General features: G+C 35.3%; 1 protein-coding gene across 1 annotated transcript; it reads right to left on the bottom strand.

The window, feature by feature from the left end:
- Positions 1-8,249: 8,249 nt before the first annotated feature.
- Positions 8,250-15,703, bottom strand: LOC139864473 (cysteine-rich receptor-like protein kinase 26). The gene is made up of 8 exons (XM_071853057.1): positions 15,070-15,703; positions 12,408-12,566; positions 11,845-11,969; positions 11,535-11,745; positions 10,898-11,138; positions 9,742-9,892; positions 9,374-9,643; positions 8,250-8,585 (listed from the first exon to the last, which is right to left on the bottom strand). The coding sequence occupies exons 1-8, from the start codon at positions 15,701-15,703 to the stop codon at positions 8,250-8,252; spliced, it is 2,127 nt and encodes a 708-aa protein (XP_071709158.1).
- Between the last annotated feature and the right edge of the window lie 7,286 nt (positions 15,704-22,989).

The raw sequence follows: 22,989 nt of genomic DNA, 5'->3' as shown, positions 1-22,989 counted from the left end.
ATGCACCCGTATTCGTACTCGTACAATACACAGCTTTTAGATGTATGTACTATTGGTACATACACTCCAATGATCAGCTCTTAGCAGCCCATGTGAGTCACCTAACACATGTGGGAACCATCATTTGGCAACTAGCAAGAAATATCTCATAAAATTACAAAAATATGAGTAATCATTCATGACTTATTTACATGAAAACAAAATTACATATCCTTTATATCTAATCCATACACCAACGACCAAAAACACCTACAAACACTTTCATTCTTCAATTTTCTTCATCTAATTGATCTCTCTCAAGTTCTATCTTCAAGTTCTAAGTGTTCTTCATATATTCTACAAGTTCTAGTTACATAAAATCAAGAATACTTTCAAGTTTGCTAGCTCACTTCCAATCTTGTAAGGTGATCATCCAACCTCAAGAAATCTTTGTTTCTTACAGTAGGTTATCATTCTAATACAAGGTAATAATCATATTCAAACTTTGGTTCAATTTCTATAACTATAACAATCTTATTTCAAGTGATGATCTTACTTGAACTTGTTTTCGTGTCATGATTCTGCTTCAAGAACTTCGAGCCATCCAAGGATCCATTGAAGCTAGATCCATTTTTCTCTTTTCCAGTAGGTTTATCCAAGGAATTTAAGGTAGTAATGATGTTCATAACATCATTCGATTCATACATATAAAGCTATCTTATTCGAAGGTTTAAACTTGTAATCACTAGAACATAGTTTAGTTAATTCTAAACTTGTTCGCAAACAAAAGTTAATCCTTCTAACTTGACTTTTAAAATCAACTAAACACATGTTCTATATCTATATGATATGCTAACTTAATGATTTAAAACCTGGAAACACGAAAAACACCGTAAAACCGGATTTACGCCGTCGTAGTAACACCGCGGGCTGTTTTGGGTTAGTTAATTAAAAACTATGATAAACTTTGATTTTAAAGTTGTTATTCTGAGAAAATGATTTTTATTATGAACATGAAACTATATCCAAAAATTATGATTAAACTCAAAGTGGAAGTATGTTTTCTAAAATGGTCATCTAGACGTCGTTCTTTCGACTGAAATGACTACCTTTACAAAAACGACTTGTAACTTATTTTTCCGACTATAAACCTATACTTTTCTGTTTAGATTCATAAAATAGAGTTCAATATGAAACCATAGCAATTTGATTCACTCAAAACGGATTTAAAATGAAGAAGTTATGGGTAAAACAAGATTGGATAATTTTTCTCATTTTAGCTACGTGAAAATTGGTAACAAATCTATTCCAACCATAACTTAATCAACTTGTATTGTATATTATGTAATCTTGAGATACCATAGACACGTATACAATGTTTCGACCTATCATGTCGACACATCTATATATATTTCGGAACAACCATAGACACTCTATATGTGAATGTTGGAGTTAGCTATACAGGGTTGAGGTTGATTCCAAAATATATATAGTTTGAGTTGTGATCAATACTGAGATACGTATACACTGGGTCGTGGATTGATTCAAGATAATATTTATCGATTTATTTCTGTACATCTAACTGTGGACAACTAGTTGTAGGTTACTAACGAGGACAGCTGACTTAAGAAACTTAAAACATCAAAATATATTAAAAGTGTTGTAAATATATTTTGAACATACTTTGATATATATGTATATATTGTTATAGGTTCGTGAATCAACCAGTGGCCAAGTCTTACTTCCCGACGAAGTAAAAATCTGTGAAAGTGAGTTATAGTCCCACTTTTAAAATCTAATATTTTTGGGATGAGAATACATGCAGGTTTTATAAATGATTTACAAAATAGACACAAGTACGTGAAACTACATTCTATGGTTGAATTATCGAAATCGAATATGCCCCTTTTTATTAAGTCTGGTAATCTAAGAATTAGGGAACAGACACCCTAATTGACGCGAATCCTAAAGATAGATCTATTGGGCCTAACAAACCCCATCCAAAGTACCAGATGCTTTAGTACTTCGAAATTTATATCATATCCGAAGGGTGTCCCGGAATGATGGGGATATTCTTATATATGCATCTTGTTAATGTCGGTTACCAGGTGTTCACCATATGAATGATTTTTATCTCTATGTATGGGATGTGTATTGAAATATGAAATCTTGTGGTCTATTATTATGATTTGATATATATAGGTTAAACCTATAACTCACCAACATTTTTGTTGACGTTTTAAGCATGTTTATTCTCAGGTGATTATTAAGAGCTTCCGCTGTCGCATACTTAAATAAGGACGAGATTTGGAGTCCATGCTTGTATGATATTGTGTAAAAACTGCATTCAAGAAACTTATTTTGTTGTAACATATTTGTATTGTAAACCATTATGTAATGGTCGCGTGTAAACAGGATATTTTAGATTATCATTATTTGATAATCTACGTAAAGCTTTTTAAAACCTTTATCTATGAAATAAAGGTTATGGTTTGTTTCAAAAATGAATGCAGTCTTTGAAAAATGTCTCATATAGAGGTCAAAACCTCGCAACGAAATCAATTAATATGGAACGTTTTTAATCAATAAGAACGGGACATTTCAAATATGATCAAGAAATTAAGAAATTAACTGCTGATGAAGAAGATAAGTCAAAAGATGCTAAAGTTCAAGGTCTTGATCGTGATGAGGTAATTTTTATGCATGAGTTGTTTGATGAAGGAGAAGAGGTTAATGAGAAAGCTGGTAAAGATGATGAAGTTGCTAGTGAAAAATCTGAAAAATCTGAGTGTCATAATAATGAAGATTGGTTAGTTGAAACTATGAAGCAACTAGAAGAAAGATGAAAAGAAGGTTTCCGCCCTCTTTATTCATTCACAGTTGAGCCATTAGAACCATCTGAAATACCCGAGTTTCATGTTATGCGTGATGATCCATGAGAATTCCAAGTTCCTTGCTTAATTCGTGGTCCCATTCCTATCATTGGATTAGCCGATACTGGTTCTAGCATTAATGTTATGCCATTTTCTATCTACGATCGCTTAGGATTGCCATCTTTGGAACCTATCCAAGGGATTGTTTGTTTTGCCAATAGCTGTTTGCAAAAGCCATTGGGAAATCATTGTTGGTTATGCTTTTTATAAAGTTGATTTTGTGGTTATGGACATGGAAGAAGATCCTATAACTCCTTTAATTTTAGGATCGCCGTTTCTAGCTACCGCTCGTGCCACCATTAACTATGCAAATAATACTTTGATCAGTCGTTATGGTGCTCTTATTTAATCCATTCCACTAGTCCCTAAAACTAGAGTTCCTCGAGCAAATGTGAAAATGGTTAAGATAGATAAAGAGAATGATGATGAGCTTACCGTTGATAAGGTAGTGACGGAATTCTTGAAAGAACAATATAAGATAAGTGAAGAAGTAAGGAGGCAAATCAATGATTTAAATGTTAAATTTGAAATGTCATTTCGTAAGGGTCTTAACACCACATTAAGTTTCTTGGAGCAAATTAAAATGTTAAACGAGATTGAGAAAAATAAGTGTGGGGAAAATAAGCCTACGGAGTGATCCTGATGGAAGAATGAGTCGCGCAACCGACTCTATAATCAAACCTACCTATCCCTATATGTTTATTAGGATTATGTTTTAAGAATGTTTTGTTTCGTTATTTATTTTATGAATGTAAAAGCAATATAGCTCCTAAGTGTTAAAATGATAAAGTGATGAAAGTTATTAATAAAATATTATGTTTGTGTTATATATTACACTGTTTAACAAACTCTTGTCAAGTTGTTTATATTGAATTCAAAGAAATCCGCAAGTAGTCCTCAATTGTTCTACGATCCTACAATCAAGTAACATCACTCTTTCCCTTATTTTCAATTATGTCTTTCATTTATAACTATTTTAGAATTATAAATGCAATGAGGACATTGCATAATCTAAGTGTGGGGATGATGTGAAAAATCGTGTCTATAATTTATGATGGAAAATACCGGTTTAAGGATTACTACACACTAATGGGCAGTGTACCCGATCGTGCAATAGTATAAAATTGGTAAATTCGAAATCGTTCCAAGGACAGTTTAAAAGTGAGAATTAAGGTTGCAACTAATGAAAATAAACTAAGTTAATCTATTAAAATTGAAAAGTACTAGATAATGGTTTTTGTGGCTATTTACGATTAGCCGAATCAAGAGTTGATAAAACGTAAAAACAATATTTTTGGTTTTTAGATTTATAAAATTAGAACACGAAAGCAAATAAGATAGATTTGATATCAAATGAAATGAAAATGCTCGTCTAGACCTTTTACCCTCGGAATTGGATGTTTTTATACTTTAGCCCGATTTAAGACTCAATACATGTAAATTACTCAGTCGACCTTTTCGTTTGTGACTAATTAATTAACTAGATCAAAGATTTGAATAACAACTACCTTTGCGTTCGCTCTACACAATTCACCCCTATATCGTCTAACCATTTAAACTTAATTTACCCCATTGGTCCGGTTTAGCAAACAATCAATTAAGACAAATCAATTGTAAACTAGTGTATTAAATCAACAAGAGTTCTCTTTATCAAACAAATACACTAATCAATCAAGTTTATAAAGTTAAACATCAATAAGAATCGGTCTTTTATTCAAACTATTGAAATAAACATGCATGAGTTCATAATTCATAAATCATAACATCCAACACCTCGGTTTTTAATCTAGACAAGCATTCAAGGTTTAGCCAAGAATCATGGCTGAAAACAAAATCATGAATAAACAATTAGGAGAATTCATTATGTTTATAAAGAATTAAACATAATGAAAATAGTAATCTTGAATGATGGACGAGTCGACGAGCGTTTCTGAAATGATTGGATTGATTGAATGATGTTGGGATTCCCCAAAAATCACCAAAATTCGCCCAAAAGCTGCTGGAATTCGTCTAGATGGAAGAATGACAAATTAGGGTATTTTTCGTGCTTTAAATAGGCTTTCTAAAAAGTGTTGGCCGACTCGAAGCCGCGCCGCGGCTTTATTGGCCGTGCTGCACCTCACTATGCAACTCGATCCCCCTTTTAATCAAAACGTCTGATTCCTGTTTTGCCTACGGCCCGCGTCGCGGCCTTTGGACCCCGCGCCGCTGCTCACCTCTGTAGATGAAACCATTCTTTTAGAAAACTTCCAATGTCAAAAATAACTACGACGCGCGCCACGCCCCCTTTATAGCCACGCCGCGGATCTCTACTGATCCAGATTTCAACTTCATGTTCTTACACATTATCCGCTAGAACTCGAACCAACTTATGATCTTAACCAAAACTGGTACTCATGATAACGCGATGTAAATTATACCTCAAAAAGTCTTCAAAATATGCAAATCAACTCTTCTCGGTTCCTAAACTCAAATCTTCACAAAATCAACTAAATAACTACAATTCGTATCCAAACAGACCAAATAATGACCGATATTGCGAGAGAAATAATAGATGAAATGCGCAATATCAAGGGAGGGAAGTGATTAATCACTTAAAAGCTTAAAAAATATACAATTTTTACAAAAATTGCAAAAATAGGTACAAAATAATTTTTTTAGGAAGTATAAATTCTTAGTCAAACTTATGTCTTTTTACTAACTTAATCTTAAAATAATAATATAACTACTCTCAACTTCGAGATCAAACTTCTTGTTTAAAATAAGAATTAAAAGCCAAATATGGTGAAACGATTGCAAACTTATAGCCACTACCATATGGCATAATAAGCATGGACCACTGAGGCAGCAAAAGAGTCCCAATAAGGGCCAGCTTAAAATAATTTCCAAATATAAAGCTAAATGCTAAGCATGAAAGCAAAAGAAATGAAAAGTTAAAAGAGCCTAATGAAGGCCAACAAGAGTGATGAGAGCGAGAGAAAAGAGTTCCAATGAGAATCACACACCTTTAAAAGCTCTAGTTAGAAAATAAAAGAGTCCAATGATGACCAAGTGTTGTATAAATCTGGTTTAATAAACATTAGGTCCACTTGTACTCCTTAGTCTGGTTCAGACTAGTTCTTATAATAATAAAAGCTAACTTTCAAAATAATTAGACATCTTTTTGACTTTGAATTTTACTTAAATTCTATACCCATTTAAATTAATATATAAAGTTTACTTGAGGACAAGTAAAGGTTTAAGTGTGGGGAATTTGATAACTCCTAAATTATACAGAATTTTGATAACATTTTAAGGAGTTATCTTGCTATTTTAAGGTCATTTTAATCCTAAAACACACTAAAATGAGTAAAATGGGGGAAAAGGTATTTCTAATGATTTTTTGAAGTTACGTATTAAACAGGATCAAACACAAGTAAAAACTGCAGAAATCAACATGAAGCCACCGGCCTGGCATTCTGAAGCCGCCGACTTGGTGATAAAATTCTAGAAAGGTCCAGAACACTACATAAAATGACAAGATTTGAAAGATAACAATGAAGCCGCCGACTTACAACTGAAGACGCCGGCTTGAGTCCAGTTTCATGTACTTAAAGCCCAAGAAAAAGCTAAAAACAGAAACGAAATCATAAAGATTGCCGGATCTCAAAAGCCGTCGGCTTAGCACTAAAGCCGCCGGTCTGACCTAGGACGGTTACGCGTTAATCTACTTGCGGACTACCTTAAACTTGCAGAAGGAGTCACCGCCATGTGAAGCCGTCGGCTTCCCACTGAAGCCGCCGGCTTAGGCCACCGATTTTGAAACTATAAATAGAGGCCTTCTGTATCAGTTTTCAATGTACTATTTTGTTTTCTTGTAGGGTTTTCTCTAAATCATGAAAACTCTTAGATTAGGGGTTATTTTCAAGTTGTAATCAAGATTATCAAAGTTATTAATAAAGTTTCTTTTCATCTACACTTTTGAGGTACATGACTTTATCTTTATACTCTTGATTATCTTGTTTTATTTACTTTTTATGTTTATGTTCATCTACCACTATGAACTAAACGTTCATAGTGGTTACGTGGACGAAATAAGGTTTTTGACAACGTTGGGTGTGACGAGGAAATTAGATAAGTGAAGGGATCGGTTTAGGTTAGGCAACACGCTATGGCCTGAGTTGGTGACGAGAATGGAGTTCCCATCACCAACGGCTACCGAGGGATGATTAAAAACAATACTTAAATTATTAAAGCTAGAGATAAGGTGGGTGGACGCACCATTATCCATGGTCAAACCCGTAATACCATAGTCCGAAAAAATTGCAGTAAAGAAGGCATTTGGAATCACACTCTTCTGAGTGGGCTGAGCAGTGAAAGCAAACGGATTGGGCTGTGAAGGCTCACCTACAAACTGAGCAAGCCCATTAGTGAGCTGGGCTAAGGAGCTGCTGGCTGAGGCATGTTGCCGCCCAGAAAATGAATGTGTTGGCCTAGAAAACTGTTGCTGCGGTCCAGAAAAATTAAACCCATGAGCCTGGGCCTGTCCACCTGCATAAACTGGGCTCGGTTAATAGTTGCGCCCAACAGAATTGAGCACGCCCGTGTAATTAGCCTAAGGAGTATTTAAAAAACCTGGCGGGCCAGTTACTTAGGCCAATGGAGTCTGCGGCCCAAACGATGGTATTGACGGAATATTGGTCTGATTAAAATGTTGTTGGGCTAACAAATTCTGTTGGGCTGTAATGATGCTTAATAATTGGGCTTGGGTGTTTCCTGTGGTGCGATTCACATTGTTTCCCCCAAAACCTGAATTGTTTCCTGTACGAGCAGATTGTAGCCATTCACAACCTGATGGATATAGCGGCACTTTTCACCAAACCTACAATTACCGTGTAAAAATTTTCGACAAACTTGAGGTGTGTTGTTCAAGGACCGAGACGGGTTTGAAGGTGTGGCTTGCACAACCAAAGCCATAGGTGTCGAGGGTGTTCCTTGAGAGTCACTTAAGTTGCGATTTTTCGTTGAAGTTGCATATCTTCGAGCGTGATCATGGATCGTGCAGTAGCGAGGTCCGGGAACGGGGATCGATGGAGAATTATATGTGTAGCGTGCGGGAAGCGGTCATTTAAACCGTTGGTGGCGTAAGTAACCAATTCTTCATCTGTCATGTTGGAGCGAAGATTGGATAACATGGAAGATATTGAATTAATCTTCCTGATATATGCTTCGGTTGTCAAATCACCAATATTGAGAGAGCGTATTACGGCCATGAGTTCAATGATTTTGGAACGTGCGTTATCGAGAAAAAGATTTTTTAAAATTTTCACGCTTCATGAGACGATTTTGGCTGAGACTTTAGGAGCCTTTCAAGTAACGTTCTGATATGGTTAGATATATCCAACCTAAGACAAGCAAGTCTGCTTTCTTCCATACCTCGGTTGGTGGATCGGTTGTGGATGCAGCGGACAGAAACGAGTCCACATTGAATGAAGAACAGTGATTGTTGAATAGCGTACTCCAATGGGTGTAGTTGAGTTTAGTGAGATCTAGTTTGATTGGGATTAAATGTGTGACAGAAGTGACAGTGTACACTTTATCGTATTTGTTTGTTGACATGGCTGCGAATGAAACAGAAAAGAAAGAACTATTGTGATTTATTTTCTGTTTAGGGATTTGTAAAATTTGCTGGCTCTGTTACCATGTTCGACAGAATGATAACAGCCGTAAATGTGTTTTTGTGTTATTATCAAATCACTGGAGGATGGGCTCTAGTTATTGAGTCAACAGCAAGCGTCGATTTATTGGCGACTTGACTGACTCTTAGAGCCTAAATTAAATTTCAGGCAGGATTTAGAACCCATGGAAATTTGATTTTACCATTTTCATGGCGTCTCAATTTTATCTTTTATTTTGTTTTATTTTTTAAATAGCTTTTTCCTACTTATTAGTCGGATGTCCACTCGGAAGCAATCTCTCTATCCGTCGAATAGAGAGAGGGATGATTTTCTCTACTTTTGAGTGTGTTTTCACTCTAGGTGGAGAAATGACTTGACTTTATTCTCGGAAGAGAATGATTGTCTACATCTCACCTCCCCCATATACCACCTATGTGCTATTGGGTTTTGTTGTTGTTGTATCAAATCACTGGAGGATACAGTACATAAATAGAAGATGTAAACCAAAAGGGCTAAACATTAGAAGCTACTGGCCCTTATAATTTTGGGCTTACAAATAATAAGACTACATATAATATAATCGGCTAACATCACTAACCATTCATAAACTATATTTACAAAAGAACATATCTCCTAACACGCTCAAAAAAATTTCCTATATAATTTAGTATCTATATATGTACACTCATAGCGGTTAAATTCTCCACGTGTTATTATATATAAATTAAAATACAGAAATACATCTATTCCAGGGGTTATCTGAACTTATCTAGATACTACGTCTGTTATCGAAGTGTTACTCACAGGATTTTGGTGTGTGGAAGTAAAGGCCTCATGAATGACTGGCTCTATAGGATCAACATTTCTAAATAAATAGTATGATGGCTGACATGGTTCCGTAAGCATCGACATGGAGATGGTTCCCATATGACCAACCACTGAATCCATGGTAGGCCTTTCATTAGCATTCACTTGACAACAAAGTAACCCAATGTGGATAACTTTCAATATTTGGTCTAACTGACCTGTTTCTGCATTCATTTCACTGTCTATAAGATTTGAGCATGTACGGGCCTGCCAATTTTTCCAAATCTAAAATAGAATAAGCAGTTTTTTCTTCAACTAAATATTATGTTAAGAGTTGTAATAGTAATTTCTATTTCTATACTTACATGTGTAAGAAAGTCATCAGTGGTATCGTCATTTCCAACAGATCGGTTACTTTGACCAGTTATAACTTCCAAAACCAGCACCCCAAAGCTAAAGACATCTGACTTTAATGAGAAATGCCCCTGCATGGCATATTCTGGTGCCATGTAGCCACTTTTCAGTTTACATACAATAATGTTAGGCACTCACGATAACCTTATAGAGATACTAAAAGCGGACCCGGATATTGGGCTGTGCAACATGTTTAGCTGCACAGGCCCAATACCCTTTAGGGCCTATGAAAGAAAATCCATCAATAAATTAAATATATATGAGTGGTCCAATAGTCTTTCTAGTCCATTTACTTATCATAATTCTGCAGTGATCCAATAGGCAACGGTCCATTATTTATAAAGGTTAATACTAAAGTTTGACACATTCATCTTGCCGCTTGGCGTGCCTCCAACAGTTCAACGTGAGTGGTAGCACGAGACACCACTGAAATACGCGATGTAGTGGAAAATATTTTGAATTTTTAACTTGTGACACCACTGGATAGTGTAAATTTTTATGAGTGACATCATTGAAATAAGATATCTAGTAGAATTTTTTTTTGTTTTAACCAGTGACACCAGTCACTATCAATCATAGATCTGCCACTGGTTCAACGTCGATTTCAACATAGATATAGTCATCAACTCATCATTCATCGATTCCTTGGAATATATGTGTATCATACTTTATTTTATTTATTTATTATTATAATAATATTAAAATTTTATTATTATTTTTATTATCATTATCATTATCAATATCATTATCATTATTATTATATTATGTCCGATGCTGGTGGGTCCCACAATAACCTTCTTGGTCAAGAACTGACGACCCTTTCTCACGACAAGTCCGGATGACAAGTCTTTTGGAAAGAATACTAATAAAAAATAATGAATTAATAATAAATAAATAAAATAATATTTTATTCATCACCTTTTCAGGCGACAATTGCTCTTTTAGAGCAAAAATTATTTTCACAAAAGAAAAATAAATTATGAAAATACCTTCACGGACGACATAGAAAGGGGTCTAATCAAACTTTTCATGTTGTCGAGAAAAGCGTCGTTCTGATTTCTAATATTTTTGTAGTGTTTAAGGAATATGTAAAGGAAAAACACTTACTAGGTCCCACAAATCCAATCTGTTTGCCGTTGAGCTTCCGTATTACTTGCAAATAATCTTGCCATACCAAAGTCTGCAATTTTGGAGTTCATTTCGGCATCTAAAAGCACGTTACTCAGTTTTAAATCCCGATGAACAACACTTAGACCTGAGTCTCCATGCAGGTATAGGAGTCCCTTGGCAATGCCAATGATTATCTTGCATCGCAGTTTCCAATCAAGACGTCCTCGCTTAGCTGGACCTACAAGCAACTATATTTAAGAGTCATGACCAGACACAAGTACGCGTCTTACTTTTTATGGTAAATAAAAATAAATAAATGCCCTCATCTACATTGTAGGTATAAAGTTGTTCAGGACCATGTCTAGTTGTAGGTCTAACGGTAATTGGTAATGGGATAAAATAAATGTATGCATTAAATATAAATGAAACTAACACTACTATCAATTGATTTTAGAGAAATGCTGGACTCTTGAGCTTATATTGTAGCCCGTGTTGTTTGGCTATGTAATCCTATAGTATGGTTGATAACAACCAATATTCAAATTGTGATCCTAAAAGAAGGGAGAGTATGTCGTTATTCTAGTACTTTTAGGATGCAAGTTACAGAATAAGGGGGTATCTCAAAATAGCTTACCGAAGATAAACGAATCAAGACTTGAGTTTGCCAAGAACTCATATATAAGAAGTCTTTCACTTCCTTCAATGCTGAAACCAATGAGCTTAACCAAATTACGATGTAGAAACTGTGACATCAGCAAAACCTCATTCTTAAATTCCTTTTCACCTTGTCTCGAGTCTGGAGACAACCTCTTTACTGCTATCTCACGTCCATCGGGAAGCATACCCTATACTTTATACGAGTGCAAATATCAGTCTTTCAGTAATACATCATATTATTTAGTTACAGTACTGTTAGCATGATTTAATTAATATGCTCATACTACCTTGTAAACTGTTCCAAATCCACCTCGACCCAATTCGTTTTGTTGAGAGAAATCAGTCGTTGATGCTCTCACTACACTGAAATCTAGTTTTAACAATTCAGCAGCGCCAATATCCTCATCGATATCTAATAGAGAGAGATAGATATGAAATCAATTTCTGAATATGGTAGACAGTTAAGTCTATTTTTCGAAATTACAATTTAGTTTTTTCATTCTTACCCATCCATCCATCTATATATGAAATCAAAGTGTTCTGATTCAAGTTGATTAAGTGCATATTTTAGTTGATTAATTATTGATGTTCATTTTGATATGTTCAAGAAATTGTGTGGGTGACCTGTTAATGTTCATAGCGTTATTTAATGAAACTAACCTGGCATCCAAGTCTTATACCAAGGCTTATCCTATTGAATATAGATAGAATTATTAAGTAGTAGAGTAATTGTTTTGTGATTTGGTGGTTTGATTGTTTAGTTCACTATTTTGTAGTGTGAACTTTGGTTACCCTTAAAGAGACTTAAATATTTGCTCAGGAAATTAAGAGACTCAAACGTTGAAGTTACCTTCCTTTTTTACTGATGCCATTTGGTTTCTATACCTTCGCAATCTTACAACGAAGATAGATACCGAAAAAACTACAATCACGAAACCAATCAGCACAATTATTAATGTCGTGTCGTCATCTAGGGGTTTCTTGTCAGTATTGTTAGTATTGACTTTGTCTGCAAAAGGAAAAGAAGAAAATGGGGAGAGTCACCAAAGAGTAATCATAATAATCACAAATTGATATAGATATGTAGTTAGTTATATAATATGGATATGACTAATTTGTACCCTTAGGATATATTTTATATGGTACTTGTCAGAAAATCTCATATAATTAAATAAACAATTAATTATACCGTTGGTCCTATGGTTTATCCAAAATTTCGGTAGTCCCTATCTTTTAAAATTTTTAGTGGTACTCCTTGTGGTTTTACAAATCCATTGTGGTGGTCTCAATCCTAACGTCAATTAAGTTAGTCTGTTAAATGATGGGCAAATATGTAATTTCGCATGTAGTGCATATCCCCTATAATTTAAACGATTTCTGTCATTTGCTTATAATTTCATCTTCATCTTCAACATCTCCTTCACAATTCATAACCAATTTTTTTTCTTCCAGAAACAATTTCTTTTCAGTTATATGTATTTCAACAAATTTCCTCGAACCAAAACATATTAACTTATTTCGCAAATTCGTTTGAGTTTTGTTCGTCAATATATTAACTTAACTAAAAGATAGTTCAGTATTAATTTACAAACAACCAACAACAGTTACGGCCACTATTAAACCTCTTACGAAAAAGTCACTTCTAGCCACTATTAAATCCTTTTCAAACAACAATCGAAATAACTGAATTAAACCCATCTTTGGATTTCACATGCTAACTGCTACTGAATCCATTCCATCTCTTTGGGTTGCTATAACATTTTGGGTTGTGGCCTGAACTGTTAGCCCGTTCATCAAGATATCAGACTTGTTATCTTTTATTATGTATGGCCAATACAATATGGGCTTGTTTGTGACATTGGTGAGTCTCGTATTAATCTATTAGTATTCAATTAAATTAGCTCTGATACTGATTGTAAGTGCTGAAATAACGAATTTGTGATGTTTTGATTTAAGGAATGAACGGGGACACGTTGAGTTTATATGATATGTATGACTATAAATGTGATGAATTAATTGAATTAAGATGCATATGAACACGAATGTAATTGATACAATATAATCGATTGTCACAGTATTGATTACATGCAACGGCTTCTCAAACTCGGATGATTGTTCTAGTTCCTTATCCATGTGATCGGGACAACTCTGATGATCTAAGTTTAGCACAAGTTCCATTTAGTGGAAGTTCTAGTCTGAAGGTTGAGAGACTTTAGGTTAGTTTGTTTAATGAATTACTATATGTTCTACGTGGAACACTTTGGTGAATTAGGGGTAGGAGTTGACTAATTATATGCTATATAGATCACCTAATTACATTGGTTAATTCATGATAAAAGCACATCATATGATATTTTGTAAGCGAACAATAAAGAGGGTGAGTATTAAACTATATAAGTAATTAAATACTCAACTCCTACTCATCATCCAATAACCTTTACCACAACCAAGCCATTAAACACATTGTAAGTTGTAACACACCTTGGCTTACCACACACCTTACCAAATCTCTCTACCTTGTAACCACCAACTCATATATAATCCTCATTAAACACGTTCATCACCCCATATCAACTCCCTGTTCATCTTATTCGTATCAAATAATACAAATTGTTCATAACAGGTTTTAACATCCATCCTTATAATAAATTAAATTTGTTATCGTGTTTCAATTGAACATTTATTTGACAATGGTAACACAATTTACCTTGGTCATCAACTACTAACCGAGGCGGGATGATCATCCTGTATTTGAACATTAAACAAAGCTTCATTGAAAGTTAATTATCAGTAATATTTTAAATGACTTCACATATATTTCATTTATGTTTCATTTTGTTTATAAGTTAACAAGGTGTTCATTTATTTTATTTTTTTTTGTAAGCGAGGAAACCCTCCTATGAACGAGCACATTGGCTCCTCCATAGATGGTAAAACCTCGGGTAATCAAGGCTACCGAGCGCGAGACCTGGTACCGGGTGAATTGTGCATTATGCGCACCCTCTAGTCACACTCACTTTTTGAACAATCTGGCATAGCCAGGAATTGAACCCGGGTGGTGTGCTTCATTAGGTAACTCGGTGGCCACTCAGACAAGCCTGCGTGATTTGTTAGTTTATTTTATGCTTATCTATTCTAACAATTCTTGGTAACGATCAAGATTGAATTAATCAGGCTCTTGACTAGAGGGAGCGCCAATGAGCGCAATTCACCCTGTTACGGGTCTCGTCGCTCGGGGGGGCTCGTCACACAGGGGTTTTACTCGCTAGTGGGGACCAATGTGGCTGTTGCTAGGGAGGTTTCAATTCCTCTGCGAACCAAAAAAAGTTTGTTAACAATGTAGGTCTAAGTTGCTTCTGAAAAGTTACATAGCTCTTGGTTTATTAAATTTTGAGTTACTAGGATAATTATAGTTACTAGGCTTTACTACTGGTAGTTTCATCTTAGGCTCATCAACAACTAAGAGTAAATCATATGCAAATTTAAAACTAAAACGATATTACACGTGATACCTGGTGGTGGTGGTGGTCCTGTCAGTGGTGGTGGTTCTGCCAGTGGTGGTGGTGGTGGTCGTGGTGATGGTGCTGGAGGACTTACTTTAGTCACGTTAAAAAACGAATATGTCTCGTACCTGAAATTACACTCAGCTAGAACACCAAAGCATCCTGTATTTTCTTGACACACCCCTTCACTGTCATTGTATGCTTTCTTCAAGCAGTAACCACATTCATACATAAATGCAGCTGGATCACAATTCACAAACCCAAAAATCGTTATGTGATTTGGTCCAGCTGCGTATCCACCAGCATACCTATTTGTATTACTATTCGAATGTGCTCTATCACTCAACCTATATATCAACTCGTGCACAGCCAACTTGAACTGACCCATATCTATTGAACTATTAACATTTGTATCTGACAAATATAAAGGAGGTATAGGCAGCGGGTTATCATGTCCTGTCTCGTTGGAATACCTCAACATACACTTGTCGTTCGACATTATTGCAGACTTTGTATCTGGGCAAAGGTCTGGTAAGACCTCACTTAAATCATTTACGCAAATCTGACACGAATTCTCATCCAAGTCGCCTCTACAAACGGCAGTGCTGTAAATGCTATCGTCACCACCAGTACTCTGGAACATTCGGTAGGAAACATCGCTGGAATGGTATGTAAGGAGGAAAGTTAAATATGCTTTTAACTTTTTGTGATACAAATTGATTCGGGCATAACCTCTATCATTAGCGCATCTATGGAGACTGAAACTGGTATTGACATGGTAATCGGTTTGAGCTAGGATGATGATGGTATTGATTAAATAAGTGAATACAAACGAAACACACAAAAGAAGGTTTCCACAAAGAATCAACATATATTTTTGTATGGAATTCTAAACTTTTATGTTGAAATTCTGATGATTTAAAATACTTTTTGAACATTAATTCCTCCATACTATACTATTACTATTAGATTTACATATTGAAAACTTAAAGATATACTTTTGCATTTAAAAGAAATACAAAGTAACCTATCACATGTACATCCAACATGTAATAATTGTGGCTGAAAGGTAATGATACTACAGCTCATATGGGTCTAAAAATCTTCATAAACTACGTGACCACTATTAATGACTCAATATTTGCCTGCACCAATTTAAAGAACGAATAAAAAAATAAGAAAGAAAACTAACATAGGTGTTTTCATTGATGAATATTGACAGATCTAGAAACGATACTCATTGGTAGTGTCACTTGTTAAAAATCTAAAAAATGTTGAGGATTTTAGTTTTGTTGGTGATTTTAGCATGATCCAACGTCATTTTAGTTGATTGGATTGCAAGTTGAAAGTGCTCGAACCATTGAAACGCTACACGGATTTGGGGAGTATGGAGTACACGTTCGTAAAGTGTTAAATGGTTTGACGTTATGTTAGTGAGCTTGGAAATAATGTTTGAAAAATTAGAAATGCGAAACGCGACTTGAAATGCTAAACACGCTTGAAAATAAGCTTGAAATTAATTTTTTGGTGTGCAGTAGCTTTAAGCCGCGGCGCGGCTCCTGGGCCTGCGGCGCGGCACCTGGGCCCGCGGCGTGGCTTAACACTGAAATCGCTGAAAATGTGTCTTTTCTACTCAAAAGGCACATTTGAACCCCAAACTTTTTGGGTTGTTCTAGGGCATTTAATTGCGGTTTTTGCATGTTTTTAGACCATTTTAAGTCTAAATACATGAATATTAACTTTCAAGTCACTAATGGGTATGAATCAAAGGTCGTGACTTTTCATGAAACCTATTGACCCATTATAAATACACCCTTTGTGTATTTGGAAAAGGTTCCAGATTTTTTTAATCTTTTCTAACACACTTTCAACACAAACAAATACAACTATATTCTCTGCAATTGTGGAGTTGACTTCTTTTAACCAAGACATCAATTCATCTTTGCCTTATCCCAATCGAAACTTCGTGCAACCCGTGGCTAAGTGGGTCGAAATATTCGATTAGGAAAGTGTTCACACGATTCAAAGATCAATCCGGAGTCATTACCGTTTCATGCACGAAAGCATTAATTAACACCCCCGATTATATAACATTCTAATCGAATATTTGTGATTTCCATGTCCGGAGAAACGGTGAAAGCAATGACTTCCAATTTGGTGTGAAGTTTGAAAGAATGGATCTTGGATGAACCGTGGAAAAGACAAATGGTATTCAAAAGGATGAAAAATTATTTGTTCTATCATACCCAATCACAGATACGCATATTCTGCTCCTTTCTCATATTATATTTTATATACGGTATGGATATTGATGATGATTGATAATGATATTAAATACATCATATCCATGTATATACTTATATTGATGATCCGTGAAACTAGTGCGGTGGAATTAAAAAAGGTGAATTAATATGATGTGTGATGTTCATAAATTTTAATGGTAACCATCATGAATATTTAATTCTTGTGAGTATGAAAATATGTATGGGTATTTTATTCATATCAGACGCCTCATTTGATTATCAAGTTCCTTAAATTATTGGATGCATGAGTTACACATGCATGTTGATCAAATTTATGAGATATATATTCTCATATAGATATAGATATGTGGTTTTTCATATTTTATATTTAATATATATAATGATGATTATATAATGAAAAAGGAAAAGGTGGTAGCCATACATTGGAATATGATACTCATGTTCCACCACTTGGTTTTTTGGCGGTTAATTTGGTGGTCACATTAGTTTTATATGTGGCCTTGTGTGTATGCATACATGCGTGAGCATATTATTCGCATGGATAATAATTTTAAATGTTACCCATTACTTGGGTTAAACCTTTTGTGGAGGATTATTGTTTTGTCATATATCTAAAACATGTTTTATGATTTTAAGTTTAATCCTATATAATTTTTCAAATACCCTATTCAGCATTTGGTATTAATATAAATAAATATATAAATAAAAGGTTGAAAGGAATGATGATGAGTAACCGTCAAGAGTATACGTCTTTAATCTGCCCCCTAATTTTAATTATTGATGTTGACATGAATGCCTTTAATGGGTTGTTAACATTGTGATTGTTGGCAAAACAATGATTTATTGGTAACAAGTGTTAGAATATTTAACGGGTGGTAATAATCACTTGGTTAAGTCACAAGACAACATTAATTATATGGTTGTAAAGTGACTAATTTGTTACCAATAGAATGACCATAAAGTATTTATTCATTGCTAAGTTATGTCCACAAATTATTTGATGAACTATCAAGATGGTACAAGTTAGTGAAATGAATATATTTTGATATGGAACAAGGATTAGATGTTGTTTAATTGTTTCTAAATACCGGTATGCTATAGAAATTGGTGGTATGGTGTATATGACTACATCAAGTGACTAATTTAGCATGGTGTTGGAAAGATTAAACATGGTCTAGTGGTATTCATTGTGATGGGACTTAAGTATTTTTAATACTTGTAAAAGTCAACGATGGACAATAGTTTAATTCACAGTGAGAATCCTTAACGCATATTAAGAATATATTGAGTTAATTATTGATCAAGATGATGATGCATCTATAAGTTGTAGGACTTTACACTTGGTATAGATAAGGCATCTTAGATCAAAATGTTGATGTTGAGATTATTGAAATTATAAACTTATTGTCATTGACTCTTGGTTTTAAGAAGTGGCTTGACTAAGGTATGTTTATAATAATAATCTCACTGTCTAATGTAATGTTAATAATTGTATACACAAGGATAATGGGATACATTATCAAGGGTGTATAAATTATATGTTTACATTGATGACTTGTGAAAAGTGGACATGTGCAAGGACTAATCAATCAATTGGTTTAAGTACTCGCGAGTTTCCTATGGTATAATAAGAATCTGTTAAATCCTTGGATAAAAGGATTGGAAAAGGAAATTGATTGAAGTCAAAATGAATGAGGTGAAAGTTCATGGTGATCCCTAGTTATGGGATGAGATAAGACTAAGGCATGTACTTATACAAGTGAAAGTCTAGACACTTATTCCTTAGACAAGCATTGTTTCGTGGGTTTATCACGAATGAAGTGATGTATATGGAATTTGTTGGGTCACAACAAAATTTGACTAAATCACTTGAGAAAAGTATTAGCCGGTAGTGCACATAAGTTGGCTAATGTTGTGGGATTAAAGTCCATTTAGATCTTCCATAGTGGAATACCCAATTCCCTTCTAGTACAATGCTAGGAGCTGAATTCAATAAGGAAAGCCTACTATCTGAAGATTGGAACACATTTAATATATGATCCCAAAGTATGTGTTCGGACCCGTGAGATAAAGAAGGTTGAAGTTAAATACTTCTTAATAGTTGTCTTGAAAAATTGCATCGAGGGAGCAAGATTAAAAGAAACTACCTATGTGAACATGAGGTTAAGCCGCCTCAAGAATGCTTGGGACTTAGCTTTTGATATGTTCATGAGAGGATTGGGACACATGACTTTTAACGTGTCGGGTTAAATGTAGAAAGTATGAAACCGGTGTGTATATTATCGGCAGGTTTTCAAATAAATTGATGGGTTCAAACTATTAGAGCACCCTGATTTTCGAATTCTTGCACGTGTAATATACTATGTGTAAATTCAATCCATGTGACATTTACACTTATGCATTAGTTTTCTATTTGTTGGTATTTTATTAATCAAGGATCATACTGAAAGGGGGGGGGGGGAATTTGTTGGTGATTTTAGCATGATCCAACATCATTTTAGTTGATTGGATTGCTAAGTTGAAAGTGCTCGAACCATTGAAACGCTACACGAATTTGGGGAGTGTGGAGTACACGTTCGTAAAGTGTAAAATGGTTTGAGGTTATGTTAGTGAGCTTGAAAATAATGTTTGGAACATTAGAAATGCGAAACGCGACTTGAAATGCTAAACACGCTTGAAAATAAGCTTAAAATTAATTTTTTGGTGTGCAGTAGCTTTAAGCCGCGGCGCGGCTCCTGGGCCCGCGGCGCGGCTTAAAAAGTTATTTTGAGGTCGAGAATTTTGGTATGTTTACAAGTGTGGTGCTTTGTTAGCCCGCGGCGCGGCTCCTGGGCCCACGGTGCGGCTTAACACTGAAATCGCTGAAAATGTGTCTTTTCTACCCAAAAGGCACATTTGAACCCCAAACGTTTTGGGATTGTTCCGGGGCATTTAATTGCGGTTTTTGCATGTTTTTAGACCATTTTAAGTCTAAATACATGAATATTAACTTCCAAGTCACTAATGGGTATGAATCAAAAGTTGTGACTTTTTATGAAACTTATTGACCCATTATAAATACACCCTTTGTGTATTTGAAAAAGGTTCCAGATTTTTTTAATCTTTTCTAGCACACTTTCAACACAAACAAATACAACTATATTCTCTGCAATTGTGGAGTTGATTTCTTTTAGCCAAGACATCAATTCATCTTTGTCTTATCCCAATTGAAATTTCGTGCAACCCGTGGCTAAGTGGGTCAAAATATTCGATTAGGAAAGTGTTCACATGATTCAAAGATCAATCCGGAGTCATTACCGTTTCATGCATGAAAGCATTAATTAACACCCCCGATTATATAACAAGTGTGATCTAACGTATCATTTTAGTGTATTGTGTTTGATGATTTTAGTGTCATCCAACATTCATTTTAGCTAATTGTAATTTACCTTAATGCAAGAGTTAGCTAGTTATACTCAGTGTTGTAGATCTCCTGAGATCTCCCCGAGATCTCCCCCGAGATCTCATTTTTATAAGGCAACCGAGACGAGATGTTCATCTCCCGAGATTTCTCGGTCAACGGGGCCAAACTTAGTCAAAGCCACGATTTCTCGATTTTTCTTGCTAGTTAGTAAGATTTTCTTGTAAAATTCATAATTTCTAAGATTTTCTCGCTCATTTCTCAGATATTTTTGTAAAATCTCGTAAAAACGTATATAAATTTACATATATTTATGCTTTTATGTATATTTTTATTAATAAAACTATAAAGTCAACGTTCGAGATCTCTTCGAGATTATTTCGAGATGCCGAGATCTCCCTAAAAAAGTCCAAACGTGATCTCCACGAGATCCGAATTCTACAACCTTGGTTATACTTAACAACGGGTTCGAAGAGTATAGAGTACACGCCTGTAAGTGCTGGCTACTAACTGTCGCATAATTGCGGGGGTTGCGCCCCCTTGCGGGGTCCAATGGGCAGCGCCCCTAACTGGGGTCCAAGGGACAACCACCCTGACTCAACCTAAAATACACTATACGTTATGTCGGAAAAGTGTGTGGCAACATATTTTCAACCAAATCTTCTACCTTTTGGTATAACGAAAATTCCCGCCTAAATGAAAGGTTACCCCTTTGAAATTATAACTGTCAGATGTAATAGTTTTCTTATTCCATTTTTGGCATTCTGAATTCATACAACAACAACAGAAATACACACAATCTCTCTGATAATTTGATTAGTGATTTCATTGCCAAAAACGCTAATTGCGTTCTTGTCTTATCACTGTAAAGATTTCGTGAAACCAAGGCAATCGTTGGGTCAAAATACTTTATAGAGAAAGTGAATACACGATTCAAGAATCAACCCGAAAGTCAAATCATACCCTATTTCTAACATATTGGATTTGTTAGGTCGAAAGAAGAAGTTATCTTTGATACTCTAAAACGGATTTGGAGAATGTGAATTACACATCCGTCAAAGAGTTAACAAGATAGTCGAAAACTAGTTTGTACATATACAAACTAAGATTGGCTTAACAGGGAGGACTTAATGGTGTATCATAGGGGATACACACATAAAAGCATCATTTTTGTACAAAAGAAAGGATCAAAAAGCATAAAAGATAGTAATTGTGGTAGTTTTTGTTAATATCCATCCAACGCTCAGCCAGGCCACCCAGCGTCATGCATAAGCCCTGTAGGCAGCTTCAATGCTTAAGCCCTTGAATAGGTGCGTGAGCGGCATGGAGCCACGTCAGCCCACTCCAAAGTCGGTTCCGAATATTTCGCATAATCAAATTAATCGACATCTGACACGTGTTCCCGAGAATTTTGCACATTCTACACTTATAAATAGACCTCCTGGTCACCACATTTACAGTTGAGTCACTTGTCAGAGAGTACACTTTCTCTCTCACACAATACTTTCTCACTCTAGAACCTTCACCGCTTAGCAACAGAACGCTAAACGGACCAACTCTCAGTGTGGTCCAACAAGACTGATAAGGCCACCCCACAGATATCTCATCCGTGTTCCGGGTCTATAGGATTCTTTCCCGAGGGCAAACAGCAGTTGGTAATAAATCTCCACGCTAAGCAGTTCTAGTATTGTACTGGTACCTTTTAACTGCTAAACGAAAAATAGTACTAACATATGGCGCCATCCGTTTTGAAGAATCAGTCAACTCTTCGAGCAACACTGACAACGATCACGAGATAATTCCTGTCGAAGCAAATATGATACATAAGTGGCAAGCCGGACTACGGAGAAAAGCAGAAACTTTAGAAGACTGGAAGCAAGAATTAATTGCATTCCATTCTTTGTTTAACACTAATCCGTCTGATGCTCAAGTAGTTATTGAAGCCAGAATTGCAAACAACATTATTGGAGGATTATATACTGATACTGGAGCAGGAGCAGATACCATGTATGAGCATTGTTTTGTGCAATTACTAAAAAGAGTAAAAAAGACAATGAAAGACACACTTGTTCCTTTGGCAAGTTTTGCTAACGATCGATGATGGTCCGAAGGAAGCATACTCTTAGAAAAAAGAACATCTCACATTGAATTTCTTGTAGTAAAAGGTAACTCACAATACAATGTCATTTTGGGATGATTTGCAATTATGACTTTTGGAGCTGTAACATCAACGGTGCATGGAATGATGAAGTTTCCTACACCAGC

This window comes from Rutidosis leptorrhynchoides, chromosome 8 (genome assembly GCF_046630445.1).
Source record: "Rutidosis leptorrhynchoides isolate AG116_Rl617_1_P2 chromosome 8, CSIRO_AGI_Rlap_v1, whole genome shotgun sequence".
In the NCBI taxonomy this organism is placed as follows: Eukaryota; Viridiplantae; Streptophyta; class Magnoliopsida; order Asterales; family Asteraceae; genus Rutidosis; species Rutidosis leptorrhynchoides.
Note: the sequence above shows the minus strand (reverse complement) of the source record. Positions and strands in the feature narration are given on the sequence as shown.